The sequence below is a fragment of the Anas platyrhynchos genome, chromosome 26, assembly GCF_047663525.1.
Source record: "Anas platyrhynchos isolate ZD024472 breed Pekin duck chromosome 26, IASCAAS_PekinDuck_T2T, whole genome shotgun sequence".
Classification (NCBI taxonomy): domain Eukaryota; kingdom Metazoa; phylum Chordata; class Aves; order Anseriformes; family Anatidae; genus Anas; species Anas platyrhynchos.
The window spans coordinates 1,969,443-1,984,405 of NC_092612.1; the positions used below are offsets into that span (position 1 = coordinate 1,969,443).

Sequence of the window (14,963 nt, forward strand, 5' to 3'; positions counted from 1 at the left end):
AAAATGTGTCTCTGCTGCAGCGCCTGCCAGCCTAGCCCCATTGCTTCTCCCTTCCTCTTGTCAGCCACTGATAGGAGGGTTGCTCATTGCACTGTCCACAGGGGAGACCTGTTGGCCATCCGAGGAGCGGCGTAGGCACAGACAACGGAGGCAGCTGTTTGTTCGCCTCGCCAGAGAGCAGCTCTGAACAAAAAGCTGGGAGTGGAAAATGGGGCTGGGAGTGGTAGAAGGGTTTATTTCTGTTTGTACGGGGAAAATGAGCAAGGAGAGGGAAAGAAATAAATAATAATTCCAACCAGAAGCCTTCAGTAGAAAAAAAAAAAAGCCCCAAGCACAGAATCTAGATTTGAAAGGAGAGAGAGAGGGAAGTGTGTTCAATAAGCATTTATAATTTTAAAATTACCAAGAACCTTGTGTATATAGACCCACGTTGCTGATTAGCCATCTCTGAGCCCACCACCTCTTCACATGGCTCTGCTACACCCACAACTACGCATTTGCATTTTGATTCATAAAGAAAATAAAACAAACTTACCTTATGAAGGGAAAAACGTATTTCAAAAAATTGTCAGATCACGTGTTGTTTTGTGGTCCTCTATCTCACCCAAAGCACTTTCAAGCACAGAAATAGTCTACTTGGATAATTTGAGGGAACTGGTATTTTTCTGCCCAAAGATTAGGAGTTAGAGGCCATGAAAATCCTTATTATAAAGAAAAGATATCTCCGTTTAAACTGAGATATGAGTTTCTTCGGCATTGCTAGAAGAAATGGAAATAAATCAGGCACAGAAGCATTCCACCAAGTATCAGGAACAGTTTCCTGATAGTAAGATGTATTAGCAAGTGGAAAAGTCTCCCCTCAGGGAAGCACCGAAAGTACAAGGTCTGAATTACTTTAAAACTCCAGAGTTTATGTCTAGTTGAGAAAAGACTTAAACACAATAAGGCATCATGGTCCTCTAGGGAAGGGAAAACGATGCCTGCTTTAGCGCTAGTCAGCTCTGATTTCTGTCATTAATCCTCTCTACCTGTTTTTGAGCTCCTTGCTTTGGACAACAGCACTATCACATCTCTGAATCAAGACTGCCAAAGAACTGGTGAATTTTCATATAAAAGGAACAACTGGGAATATCTGAGAGCCTGGTCAGTCGTGACTGCTGGCCCTCAGAGCCCAGTCTTGCTGCGTGCTAAGCAATAGCATCAAAGGGAACAATGTGTGAGCATGCAATTTAGAAAAGGTATTTATTATACCAGCACCTAGAGATCAATCAAGATCAAGGCACCGTATGGAGTGTCCAACCATCCTTGCCTTGGAGAGCTTGTGGTCTGAGCAGTGGTGAGTTAACTCCCTGTCCTGCCAGAGGGCACCGTGGCTTTCATTCATCCAGTTGTAGAAAGAATTTTGAGAGTCAAAAACTAAATCAGACAGATGCTGTTCCTCCCAAGATCAAAACACATTACAACACCCAGCAGTTTTGGTTCTTTTGGCAGCAACTGAAGACAATGCAGGCAATGGGTTAATTTGTAAGCGGAGATTTTTTTAATTAAACGGAACTATTTATATATATACAAAACCCAGAAAATATTGCACCATTAAAAAAAGGACATTTTACATCTAATCATCTGTTAAACACACCTTGCCCTCCCTGCATTGTAGTATATACACAGATTCACAGCAACTGTTGGACATGAACAGGCAACCTGTGCTATCAGACACCACGGAAATCTGCTGGTCCACACACATCCCAGAGAAAACACCTTTACCCTTTTTCTCCCTCCTTTAGGGAACTTATCCATCACGTTGTCATCTCAGTGGCACTCAGGACCAATCACCTCAAGTTGCTCAGATGTAAGGACAAATTAAAAACAAAAGGCTTTGGGAACTTCTCAGTCATGATTTCTTTTGGGCTTGGTCGGCACAGTTTTCTGGGAAAGTCTCTTACGCGTTGGGGCTCAGTCCCCAGAACCCAAGCGTGGAAGCTCTGGAGCGAACCATTTGTGTCCCTGCCCAGGGAGAGGGGCATTCCAGTGTAGTTTCGTCTTCGACAATTGCAATCCAAGGACTAAGACTTCTCAAACCCTGAGAGCATCTTCAGTAAGCCACAGCCCCAGGGTCCCGAGGGATGCTAAAAAGTACATCCGCTTTGGCGTTGATAAAATGTGTGGCGAGGAGGGAGAAGACCAGAATGGCAATGCCCACAACCAAAGTGATTATCTAGGAAGGGATGAGAAATACTTAGCATCGTCATAACAAAGACAGACCTGCAGCATCTCACAGAATTTGTACCCAGTGGGGTCCCTGTCACAGAGACCAGCTCTCACTCCTGGGGCACTATGCAGAGTAAAATAAAACCAAACCCTGAGGACCTTACAGTCTTAGACAAAAGGAACAGTGACTGCCACGCAGGATCAAATCAGCTTTCTCTGCAGTTATCAACAGTGCACACAGATGTTTAGAGAAACGGCAAGAAAGCTATATGACAGATAACAGAGAATATATCACGTGTCAAAGTCACTGGAGTAGTCCACACAGTCTGCAAAGAATTTTAGCAAGCATTTAATGGGACGCTTTGGCTACTCCTGAATGAACTGTCATATCCTCCAGTAAGGAACTGTAAATGCCTTCAATGAGCACGGCTGCTGGCAGAATCAACATTGACAACAGTCAATAACCTTTGCATAACTCCTGCTCATCACGTTTCCCGAAGCTTAAGTGCCTGACCAGTCTAAGGCCTCACTGGGTTCCTTATTGTCAACCCTTATTGCACATAGGACTATTGTTCCCAATTTCCCCTGGTTATCACAGAAGAGCCTCCATCCACTGGCCAGGCACTCCTGTGCTGCTCCAGCTCCCACAACACATTTTCCATCAGCATTCAGGGATGGCTGGGCTCAAAATGTACGTTTCAAGGGTACCATCACCCACCAGGTTGTGACATGGGGCAAGAGACACGGGCAGGACATAGTGCTTGCCTGACAGAGCTAAAAAGGTCCAGTGCCACACAAATAAGTTACTCATAGTGCAAATAACCATCAGAAAGATGCAACAACTGCCTGGGCTTGCATGGCCTTTGGGTGGTTTACTGCTGGAAATGATGACAAGGAGGCTGTGCACTCCGGAGCTGTCCTGGCAGGGCACACAACATCATTAACAGCTAACCAGAGGGCAGCCAGGCCCAAAGGGACCACACACTTAACACGTGTTTTGCTGGCACTTCAGCTGCATCACACCCAGCTAAAGGCTGCTTTGAATCTGAGACACTGAACCAACACAGTTCTCACTTGTGAAGGCTTTTACAAAGGTTGTTTCTGTTCTGGCAAGAGGGGATTCAAACAGCAGCAAGGCTGATTCACTGGTCTGGCCTCCTGTACATGGGGAGAGGATTGAGACTCCCATCACTTGAATCTTTTATTCACAGACCTCAGCCTATTCATGGGATTCTTGATTATTCTGTTCTGTCTCAGCCTCAGTGACTAGGTTATTACCCTCCAACTGGCTGGAGGTGGCAGGGTTATCACTGGTGATACACTCTGGGTTGTCCCATTTGCCTGGCTTCTTAGCTGGGAAGCTCACCTATGATAAGGGCACACGATCTAACAAACTGAACTGTTTCTCCAGCTGTCAGATGTTATTTAAAGACCTTTGGATTTGGCCTAGTCACATTTTTTTCCTTTTTCCTTTTCACACAAGCACAAACTCACCTCTAGCTCCTTGCTGGCCACCAGAAATATCCGGGCGCGGATCTCCTTCCACCGACTCTCTGTCCATGTGGAATATTCTGTAGATCCCCACTGCCTCAGCTCAAAGGCAGGAGAGAGCGCTTTGGTTAGGTGAACAGTTGACCGAACACAGTAGGGGACTCGTGTTGTTGAGTTAGGCTCCAGAGAACCCTGCACCCAGGCATAGTCATACAGCTGCAATGAAAACAGTGCAGTAAGAACCAGAAGAGCACTAGCAAATAACCAGACTATGCCCTTGCTCTGGAATCTTGCCTCTCGTTGGAAAGAGATAGAGGTTTTTACAGAGGATTCTCACTGCAAGGGGATCCTTTCACACAGTCCTCTGCCCTTGGGCTTCAAAATGCTTCCTTATTGAAGGAGTTGAATGAATTCTCCCATGTGTGATTATGGGAAGTGGAAAGCATTCCTCACCACCTTCCCTCAAAGGCAGAAAACCAGCAAACTAGACAACAGATGTGTTCTTGTCCCACCCCACTCTGATGGCACTTACTTCTTTCTCAGTGTTTGGTGCTTTATCAGGGTTCATACACTCTTCCTTGGTAAGGTTAACAACAGTGCCCGTGAGGTTGGCCAGAACATACTGCACAAGGTAAGTGGTGTTCACAGGGCTGGAAACAGCGACGTAGTGCTGGGGAACATCACCTGGAAGAGTCAGAGAAATGGGATTGATGGGGAGATTGCCAGAAGCAGACAGCGTTACTGTGGAGCTTTAGAAAGCTGCCAGGTAACATATGGGGTCAAACCCATCCCCATGTTTTTCCCTGTGTTGCTCTTACCAAGAATCCCTTTAAGGTCAGGCTTAATGATGGACTGAAACCAGGAATTGTTCATTTTAATCAGAAACCCATACAGCATTCGAGTAACCTGGAAAGAGATGGAAATTGGTTTATACAAAGAGGAGAGAACAAAGCATCTTAATAGCTACACCTCTCAAAATTATTTCCACTCCAAGAACCAAGAGCACAGTAAAGGAGTCACAACTTTATATAATACAGGGCTGAGCTGTGAAAGCTGGGTTCGATTCCAGATCTGTTGACTCCTTAACTGATCCCTGTGGCACTGATTGCCATTTCACCTATTTCCTCTTCTGCTTTGTGGAACAAGGATAAAGGAGCTCTGCTTGTAGAAGGCTCACGGAGCTTAATGTCTGACGTGAGACTGAGAGGCAAGGAACTAGAGAAAGGTGAAAAGTTTTTCATTCAGCCGTGGTGGGGAATGGGAGAAGGGGGGAGAGGCAAAGCCCTCATGGAGACAGACAGGACAGCATGCTGTGTAAACACATATAAACAGAGACAGAAGGGAAGTACGTGAGGGCTCATCATAGATGCCAGGGACTCAATTCCATCTGCTCGTACCGTTTTTGGATCTGCCTGAATAGCAGAGGTGTTGTTGGCTCCCCCTGCAAGCCGGTAGAGAGCACGGGCGACCACTGTGGCAACTTCTGCCAGGGACTGCAAAGGAAGAGCGCTCGGTGTTAATCAAGATAGGCAGACACAGCAAAACAAGGAAGAGCACGCCAGAACCTACACGTCCATTGAAATGCTCACATCGTGCTAGCATCTGAGCGCCTTTTGCCGTTGTAACTGTACGAAGTACTCTCATTTCTTTCTGCCTTCTTTGAAAACAGCTTTCCCCCTCTCCCTGTGATCCCCCTTGTGATCTGTCCCTACCCAAAGCCCCACCCATCCCAGATACAGCAGCTAAAGAAAATGCAGAGTAGGAACCTTGGCTGTGTCTGTGACATACTCCAAGGTCTCCTCGGGGCTAAGCCCCTCAGGGTATTGCATCCGGATGTTCTCTGGAGTGTCGTACATGCTCTGGTAGTATCTGAAAAGAAGAAGGCAAACAGAGGTTGGGGAGGGGCAGAAAGAAACCACAGGGCATGGAATTCAATTCAGAGTGTGCCTAAAGCAAACAGTGGGAGCAGTCTCCCGGGAGCAGAGATATAGCCCTGCCAAAGCACTGCCCTGCCACACGCTCCTTAAACCATTTAATGAGGCTTTATAATTAACTTGGCCCTTCCACAGCTTCTCCCATCTGAGGATCTCCAAGCAATTTACAAGCTGTGATTAGCTTTCCAGTGGGCAACTGCCCAATCTATTAAATGGGTAGAGAAACTGAGGCAAGGACAACCCGTGCAGAAGGTCTCATGGGAAGAGAGCTTTTAACGCACATCATGCTAGTGGATTTTATTAATGCCTTATCTTGAAGGCAGTGAAGAATTCCAAGTGAACTCTATGAGAGATTTACACCCAAGTGTCTGTAGCACACACAGCTGCACTGGGAATTGGGCTGAAAGCCCACTGCATGGGCTACGCATCTGATATTCCTAAACAATGTGGGACTGATCCCCCCAGTCTGAAGATGGTCACGCACCCAGGAGGTGTGCTTTCCTTCACCTCAGCTGTTCCTGTACCTTCAAAGCAGCACAGACAGAGCTGAAAGGGAAAAAAGGGAAGCTACTTCCCCTTTATTATACCACAGATTCTCAGTAACTGTAAGAAAAGGTAGAAGATGAAGGCAAGGAGATAATCTGAAGAGTTTGGATGAAGCAGGGAGGCAAGAAGAGAAAGTGAAAAGGGGATGTCTGTCCTCTACCCCACATCCCCATTTCCAAAATTGAAGAGGAACAGGAGATCCCCAAGGAACACGCTGTATTAGGGTCATATGGGGTGAATCAAAGTGCCCTTTTCCAATGCCTGGGGCTTTCTGCCATCACAAATAGAAAGCTATATTAAAAAAAAAAAAAAAAAAAGCAGCTAGCTTCTGGAAGAACAGATGAGGCTTAGGCACGCTCAGTTGCCATTTGCTCACCTCTGGCTCCCAGCCAGCTGTGGGGAACATTTTCTGTACAAAACTGGATTTCTTTCGGTTGTCAGAATAATTATGTTGCGCTTGTTCAATTACATGGCACACGTTTGCTCCTCCGCTCCCCCCGGACTGCCGCTCTACATGTATGTTCGGCAGCACGCTCCTGGCAGAGGCGTTGCAGGAGCTCGGGCTGCCCTCTGCTGGCTTTGCTGCCTTTGGCCAAGGGCCAGCCTGTGCTGTCCACCTCGGAGGAGTACCTGTTCTGGAAGGCAGCCTGGTGGTCAGTTAGAACCACTCCGGGGATGTGCCGGGCCCGAAGGAAGCGCTGGAAGGAAGATGGGGGAAGAGGCTGCGAATATCCGACTTCCCGCAAAGTTACATTTGCTCCCACGCTGCTATCACTCAGAATATCGAGCAGGTTTCTAACCTGAAAACGAGAAGAGAAAACAGCACTGTTCCGCTCTTCTTTTGAATGTGCAATTTCTCTGGGTAGTTTAACATCCTGATCATTTGTAGCACGCCAAAGATCCCACAGCACTTTGGGTAGGTGAGCAACTACAGATTGCTTTCAATCACCTGTGTTTGGACAGATTCATTCATCCAAGAGACGGGGTCTGTATGCATCCATAAAACGGAGCCATTCCTTAGAGCCACCTGCAAGGGAAAAACAAAACAAAACACCATCTTAAGCACATACTAGGACATCACGGAATCTTCTGGAGCAGGGAAGTCCAGATGAGGGAAAAAACAACAGAAGTAGCAGAAGGCTGGCTAGGAAAACTACAGCTAAATTATCACAGAAAAACAAGGAATTAAAAGGTCCCCTAACTTCTCTCTCACCTGATTCAACTCCACAAATGAATGAATGTTGTCCAAACGGAGAGGAAACTTGTCTTTTTCCATATCATACACCATTCGTGAGCTACCAATATAATCAAAAGTCTCCTGCAACAGAAAAAAAAAAAATCAAACATGAACAGCACATGGATAGCTGCCTGGCACAAACAGCAGCACTATTTGAGAAGTTGAGGTGGAAAAAAAAAAAAAGAAAAAAGAATTCAAGGGCCAGCTACTGGACCAAGTATTTCTGAAGGTCTGCATGGCTTTGCACACACCAAAGGAACTATTACATTGTTCCTGGACCCAGGGACAAAAGTATTGGAAGCAGGGATGTGGCAAAGGACAAAAACGAAGGCAAACAGCAAAAACTCAGGGGACAGCTGTTGGATTCCACAAGCAAGAAGGGCACAGAGACAAAGTGAGCTTATGTGAGTACCTACAACTCGCAAGGTACTGCAAGTAACAGCAGAGGGACGTTACTCCACCCTCCACTCTGGCACACGCCTTCCTCTTTGTTTTTGGGAGAGCAGAATAGGAGGTCAGGGAAGAGGGCAATCCTCCATTCCAGGAATTAAATACATGACTCTCTCCCAAAAGGAGGGGTATCAGTTTCTCTGGAAAAAGCGGGATTGAAGGCAAGATGACAGAAATGAGTCTGTCAAGAGAACTGCAAGAGACTGAGCTTTGCTTGGGCATGAATAGATGCCCTGAAGAAGAGAATTTCCGTGACAGAAAAGGACAGTGAAGTCAGCCAGCCACCAGACTTTCCTCTTGACTAATTTACAGCCAAGTCTTATCACTCCTCCTCCATCCTGGGAGCACGACAGAGAATGTCCATTCCATCGTGCTGTATGTTTGCCTCCCCAGGGAAATTCTGACTAGGGATGTATGTGCTGGGGAGGGTGAATGAAGGGAATCACATGGCCACAGCATGGGGCTGTGGGAGCCAGTTTCACAAAGCTGCACAAAAGAAGCCATCAATGTAGATGCCTTCAGGGGAACATCAGCTGTTGGCCATCAGTCCCTCCTCCACAAGCTTGTTCTGCTTTTCCACAGCTGCCAGCTCCAGTGCTGGGCTCTCAGAAATGAACTACATTTCGCTGCTGTCAACACATATATTTTTAATCTAGCTTTTTCTGGGCTTCATTTCAGGATTTAGAGCCTAGCCATTGCAATTCATCCTGAATGGGGGGGAGGCAGAGAACAGATAGAGAGGAACCTTGGGAAGAGACAGGACGGAAAGCAAAGTTTGAGTTATTCGACCGGAATGAACCGTGGGGCAGAACTGCCCCACTGGAAGCCCCATCTGCTGTTGTTATCCCAGTGCAATTAAGATCCTGTTCTCACTGGGGGAGCAGAGAGAACTATGGTGTGGGGATGCAGATAAACGACTGCACAAAGACTAGGAAAAAGTTCATTTGCAGGCAGCCAAGGGCTGATTTGCTATCTAGGAATAAGCCAAACGGTGGAGTGATGCTGCTGCTCTTACCCCTTGGAAGAAGGTGAACATTACATTTCTTTGTAGCAAATGAACATCTGATGCTTTATGAAGAGCTTCAGCAGCAGCCAAGTGGGTCACAAAAGAGGAGACGGCACTCTCTGCCCCTGGTGCAATGTTCCAGAAGAAGGAATGGCTGTCAATCTGTAAGCATGAACAGGAGGCATAAGAATTTTGCAAACAAACAGACAAATACTGTACCGGGAAAGCAAATCTGTCACCCCTCTTATCCCACTCACCCTACTGATAAGGGAAGAACCAAAGCACCGTGCCTAATGGAACTTCAAACACCAAATGACTAATTTTTGTAGTCCTGAGGACTCAGAGCACTGCCAACACCCTTCAGCCCTGACCTGAAAACTAATGCCATCAGGTGTGCTGCAGTTTCACTGTTAGCACCAACATGCAGCGTGTGCCTCCGTGCTGGTGACAAAATGGAGTTTTGAACCTTTATCTCTGAAGGGTGGAAAGTGACTGTAAAACAGACTGCTAGACAGGGAATTGAATTTCTTTCTCAGCTCTGACATTGACTCACTGCTTGACACACACCAAAATTTCCATGTGATTCAGTCTCTCCCATCAATATAGACAAGCGAACCATGCTCTCTCATCCTCTTCAACATGTTTCAAGCATGTGAAGTATTTTAGGAAAGAATGTCAGACACCATAATTATTTCTACTCGTCTGGTTCCGTAAAGACTTCCCATCACCGAGAAAAATGCTGAAAAAAGTCTCACATAGGAATACAGACAGAATCAAAACCCACATGCCCTTTTATTGAAACAATACGCAAACCCACCAACTAAAAGGCTCCTAGAAACACAATAGCCAGTCAGATCTAAAAGGTCTGGAACATGGGAAGAAATTAAAATATGTACAAGTATATTCTCATAAGACCCAAAACTCATATCTTCCCAGAATCCTTCCAGACACCCTTTCTGCAAAGCAATATTAAGGAGATACCTACTCGTGTAGCGACAATGATAACTTCCTTCTCACGATCAACTTTTCCAGAGGAATTGATAGGTTGCAAGGTGCTCCACACATTGTAATCAAGAAGAGGATCACATACAGTCTCTAGGAAGCAGAAACAATGTTGCTTGAGTTGAGACTACAGCAGAGATAAGTGGGAAATGGTCCCTCTGGTCAGCTGAAGCTCACCAGTGGCCCTATCACAAGAGCAAACTTCTGCCCAGCTCGGGGAAAGTCTTGGGTCCAGGGAAGTCACCAACAAAACATTCACCAGGACCAGAATTTCAATTCAGGTACACACAACCTAATGCAGCAGTAATATAAGAGCCAATCTCGATGATCTACGTAGCAGGTAGTAGGTGTCTTTCTCAGCTAGCATCTCTACGTATTTTCCAAACTGATGGCAAACATACCCCAAAATTCCTTACCACTTGAATTGTTTATTTTGAAAAGGCTCAGCCAGGAAGCAAGCCTTTGAGGAAACTTTATAATTTTCTCTCTTTTGCAAAACTGTATTTCTCTAGGATTTTTACCACCAGACTTATCAAGACAAGGAGAGACGAATCTGCTCACCTGGGTTAATGCTGAACGTGTTTTGGATGGAGTTGCGTCTCATGCATGTAACAGTGCTGGTGACAGCATGCATGTGGGAAAAAAGCTGCATGGCACATAGAGGGTACTCAGGGCCAGATCCATCGCGAGGGACATTATGGTCTTGATAACACTGGACAGAAATAAAAATTATCACAAAACTTAGCGTTTTTCTAATAGCGTGGTGAGCTGCCTATAAAATTGGACCATATGTTTTTACTGTAGATTTTGACTTCTAAGCTGAGTTACCTCAACTTCTGCCCCCCTTCCTGAGCTGGGTGGCAGTTCCCCTCTCCCACTCGTTGAGGAAGTTAAGTACCTGCTTAATAACTTGAGTCTCGTTGGCATCTTCAAGTAGAAAAATAGGGAAGTCAAAATCCTCATATGAAATCCCACTCCCCAGAGGATTCCACACAGTCGTATTGCAGTGTGCATATTGAGGGCCATAATCTTTGGAATAAACACCTGGAAACAGAAAGAAATGGGCAAATCTGAGCCTGTGAGAGAATAACAGCCTGCAGGAAAGGTAGGGCCTGCTGAGAAAATAGCAGCAAATACTGAATGAGCACCATTATGGGCTAGGGAACCAGCTGACAAAGCTTAGAGAGATGGAGCTGGTCACTGCATGCGGCAGAGTGGCAGAGACTGAGCACTGTGCCACGCAGGGAGAGTAAGAAACGTGCATGCTCGAAGCCATCACATGCCAGGAGGCTGGCAGGAGCACTCAGCGAGCATTTATCACATGCTGAGAGAGCGGAGGAGGCACACAGAGAAACATTATACTTCAAAAGGAGGAACATACAAACCGGCATTTTCTGAGCTCATCATGTGCTGGAAGTACCCCTAAGGCATCCATAATGTGCCAATTGTTTTAACACCTAGATACTGTGCAAACAACACCAAGGCAGAGAGACAAATGCCAGCACACCAATCGTATCTCAGGAGTTTACACGGCATCCTTCACGGCTGAGAAGGAAGTTTTGTGCAAACCACAGAAGGTAGTTTCTCCCCAGAAATTGAAAGATAGTAAACTCGCTGCATGAAAAAACAGTGAAATGAAAACCTAACTGAAACCTCCTGGGGAATCCAGGGAGGCAGAATGGAATGAAAAAAGTAACTGGCCCAAAAAGAGGTTAACACATGCTCCATGCAATCTACAGAAATGGAATGAGCAGGTGTGGAAAAAGTATAAGTTTCACACCTGAAAGAAAAAGATGTTGCAGCAAACCTTGGCCAGGCTTAACACTTAGTGATTTAACACCGTTTTAGCCAGCTTATCCAACAGTCTTCCCTCAAACATCAGTCCCAGCCCTTGCTCGGAACTGATGAGGTTCCAGATCAGACCAGTTACTTCAAAAGGAATTATCGAGCATGTTATCCCGGGCACAATTTTGACATGAAAGTGAAGCTACAATTTCACGTGGCCTCTACAATCCCTGCTTTGACCTTACAATGTAAAGGAACTCCTCCTCCTCCTCCTCCTCGCAAGAAAAAAGACTTCACATTTCCTTACCAAACCCGTCATTGGGGCACTTCAAACCAGGAGAGAACCCCTGGGGAGGGTTAGGTTTGGCAATGGACACGGCAAGGCCTGACACTCGGGAGGTTCCCTTCAGCTGCATCAGCACCTTCCTGGAACAGAGAAAGGAATGAAATTGTGAATTTGCTAACGAAAGGTTACAATCCATGAAATGCCTCTGCTGACATACTACACGAGCACGTGGTTATGCTTATAATCAGAATAATCAACGCACTGATTCATCTTCTGCTCATCTTCTCTGAAGCACATAAGATGGCAACAAACAGAAAATTTCAACCACTTCTTTCCTGCTCTGCCCAGGAGATGTGACAAACGTTAGCCACCTGGTTTAATAAACTTCAGGAACAGCTACAGCGATTAACGTGGTGTAAGAAAATACACAGTGCAGAGCTCTTCTCACAACCAAACCATCTATTTATGAATAAATAATTCCAGGCAGTAAAACACCATGAAAACATACACGTTCCACCCTCATTGTGCTTCGGAGCAGTGCAGTCAGGGATGATTTTGGCATCTCTCACTTGAAAAATTAGATTGCTTGTCCCAGAATTGGTCTTCTGGGCACACTTGGGGAAGATAAGAAGTGCTGATGACTGACCTGTTGAAAAGGTTCCCGTCCAGCAGTATCATGTAGGGTGGGTGTGGGCCATCAGCAAGCACCCAGTTGAGGTCCTCCTCCTTCTCAACCACGTGGATCACTCCCGTGTCCCCGCTGATGGAGGCTGCAGAAAGAGAAAGAGCCCTTGGTGTCTCACTGTGACCCCTTCACACCCCAACAACCCCAAAACAGGAGGGCTGCATGGCTAAGAGAGCTGTCAGAAGAGGATGGGAGGAAGCAATATGGTAAAGTGGCACCATTTCGCTGGAATAGGACAGAACGGTTTTTAGAAGAAAAAAAAAGTGAACAGCACAGTTCAAGAAGTAACAGAAATAAGCACCCAAGCCTTGAAAGCATCTTTTGTTTAAGCCCACCAAAGCACTGAAGGAACTTCGGCTATCTGAGCATTACAAGTCTTCTGTGACTGGAGGAAATCAGGCATGACCCAGGAGGAAACGGAGGTCCAGAGACAGAAAATCGTGCAGAGAAGACAGGACCTGAGTTGAGGACCACAGTCACGGAAGCAGCTTTGTGCTGACCATCACGAAAGGTTGCAAATTCCGTAATGGAGAGCTCAAAGACAGCTCCACTTGAGGCCCAGAGGAGCATGAGGTGACAGAGAGGGCAGCGCAGGGGACTAGCAGCCTGGCAGGTCCATCTGCCTGTCATTTCACCCCATCCCAAGAAAATGAAGCCTTTTCCTAAGTCCCTACTGATAAAAACAACCCCCACAGCTAGGAAAAGCAGCCGTTGCTACTCACTGCCCGCGGCTGGGACAGCAGGATTGGGTGCTGGCGTCTGCACTACCACCAGGCTCACATCAGAGGGCAGAAGAGCCAGGGAGCCCACACCCCGTGCTATCGGGCGGGCTGAGTGCAGCTGTGCTGCCCTGCAGTGGCAGCTGACAGCCTCTGCTGCAGGGAGTGGCTCGCTAAGGAAACAAAACTCAATCGTAAATTAACAAATCCCTGACTCAGAGGTTGCCCTTTCTGCAGGGAGCGCCGTTTGAATTGGGCTCCCTCATCCTCCTCCTCGTTCTCAGCAGCCAAGCAGCCCTACCTCCTGCATCTTCACGGCACAAAACCCAGACAAAGGTAACAAGCACTGCGCAAGCAGCTAAACCAAACCCTCCAGGCCCTTCGTATGCCACTTTCTTCACTCCCTGCCTGTTTCTCTAGGAGGCTGTAAACTCATCAGGGCTCACAGCTTTGCCTCCTACCTGGGGTGCTGGCTGGGCAAGGAGCAGCCTGTGGGGTGAACTGGCTTTACCCTGCACGTGCTGAAAACGCTGCTCCCTGCCTAGTTTTCCAGGGCTAGGAAACGCAGACTTCCTAAGGTCTCTACCCCTCAATTCAGCAGAAACAGCTCAGCATTACTGGAGTGGGACTGGAAAAGGCAGCAAGTAGTGCTAGGAACACAGATGGTGCTGAACGAGGCAGCCCAGCAGCGTCGTACCCTGTTCCTCAGGGCGCGCCCCCCCCCCCAGGAGCAGCTCCGTGGCTGTACTCACACTGGCAGCCGATCTGGTGGGTGGCGTTCAGGAGGCGAACGCACGGCGCCGTCTTGTTGAGGGGGATGTAGATCTTCCTTTCTACAGAATTCCCCTGGCAGGAGCCTAGGGAAGAAAACAAAGCCCAACCTCAGGGAGGGGCAAACCGGGGGCCCCCCACATCTCCAAGTGCTCCCCCCAGCTAAAGGGGTGGGGGAGATGCAACCCTGCCCAGCTTGGAGGGAACGGCTGGGGGCTGCCAGGGCCCCATCTCCTGGGGGGAGGACCCCAGATCCCGGGGCAGGGGCTAAACCCCAGATTCTAGGCAGGTAGTCAGATCCGTGGGGTGGGGGGGGGGAGAAGGAGAGGAACCCCAGATCCTTGGGGGAGGGGGCAGGAGGGTGACACGACCCGGGGGGGGACACCCCTGATCCTGGGGGGGAGGGGAACACGAAAGGGGGTAGAGGGAACCCCAAATTCCCGGTGGGGGGGGGAAAAACGATAGAGGTGGATGGGACCCAGATCCCAGAGAGGGAACGGGAGGACGGACGGGACCCCAGATCCCGGACAGGGAGACGCGGGGGGGGACCCCGGATCCAGGATGGGGGGAGCGGGGACCCCAAAGCCCTTTGGGGGAGGGGGGACCCCAGATCCGGGGGGGGGGACCCGGCCTGGCTCAGCCCAGCTCGGCCCCATCTCCCCAGCAGCCTCACCCGCCGCCAGCACGGCGAGGAGCAGCCCCCGCAGCGGCCCGCACCAGGCCGGCAGCCGAGGGCTCCCCGCGGTGGCCGCCATCCCCCGCCTGCTCCGAGCCCTCCCCGCCTCCACCGCCGCCATCTTCCCGGCTCTTCCGCTTCCTGCGGCGCGGCCGGAAGCCGCTCTA

The 14,963-nt window shown here is 48.1% G+C and overlaps 1 protein-coding gene across 1 annotated transcript; it reads right to left on the minus strand.

The window, feature by feature from the left end:
- Nucleotides 1–1,517: 1,517 nt before the first annotated feature.
- Nucleotides 1,518–14,951, minus strand: NCSTN (nicastrin). The gene is made up of 17 exons (XM_038167843.2): nucleotides 14,794–14,951; nucleotides 14,102–14,206; nucleotides 12,592–12,715; nucleotides 11,967–12,085; nucleotides 10,773–10,918; nucleotides 10,436–10,586; nucleotides 9,858–9,967; nucleotides 8,882–9,034; nucleotides 7,393–7,497; nucleotides 7,129–7,206; nucleotides 6,810–6,979; nucleotides 5,466–5,568; nucleotides 5,097–5,192; nucleotides 4,518–4,605; nucleotides 4,232–4,383; nucleotides 3,703–3,915; nucleotides 1,518–2,215 (listed from the first exon to the last, which is right to left on the minus strand). Exons 1-17 carry the CDS (start codon nucleotides 14,915–14,917, stop codon nucleotides 2,093–2,095), a joined length of 2,160 nt encoding a protein of 719 aa, XP_038023771.2. The 5' UTR covers nucleotides 14,918–14,951; the 3' UTR covers nucleotides 1,518–2,092.
- Between the last annotated feature and the right edge of the window lie 12 nt (nucleotides 14,952–14,963).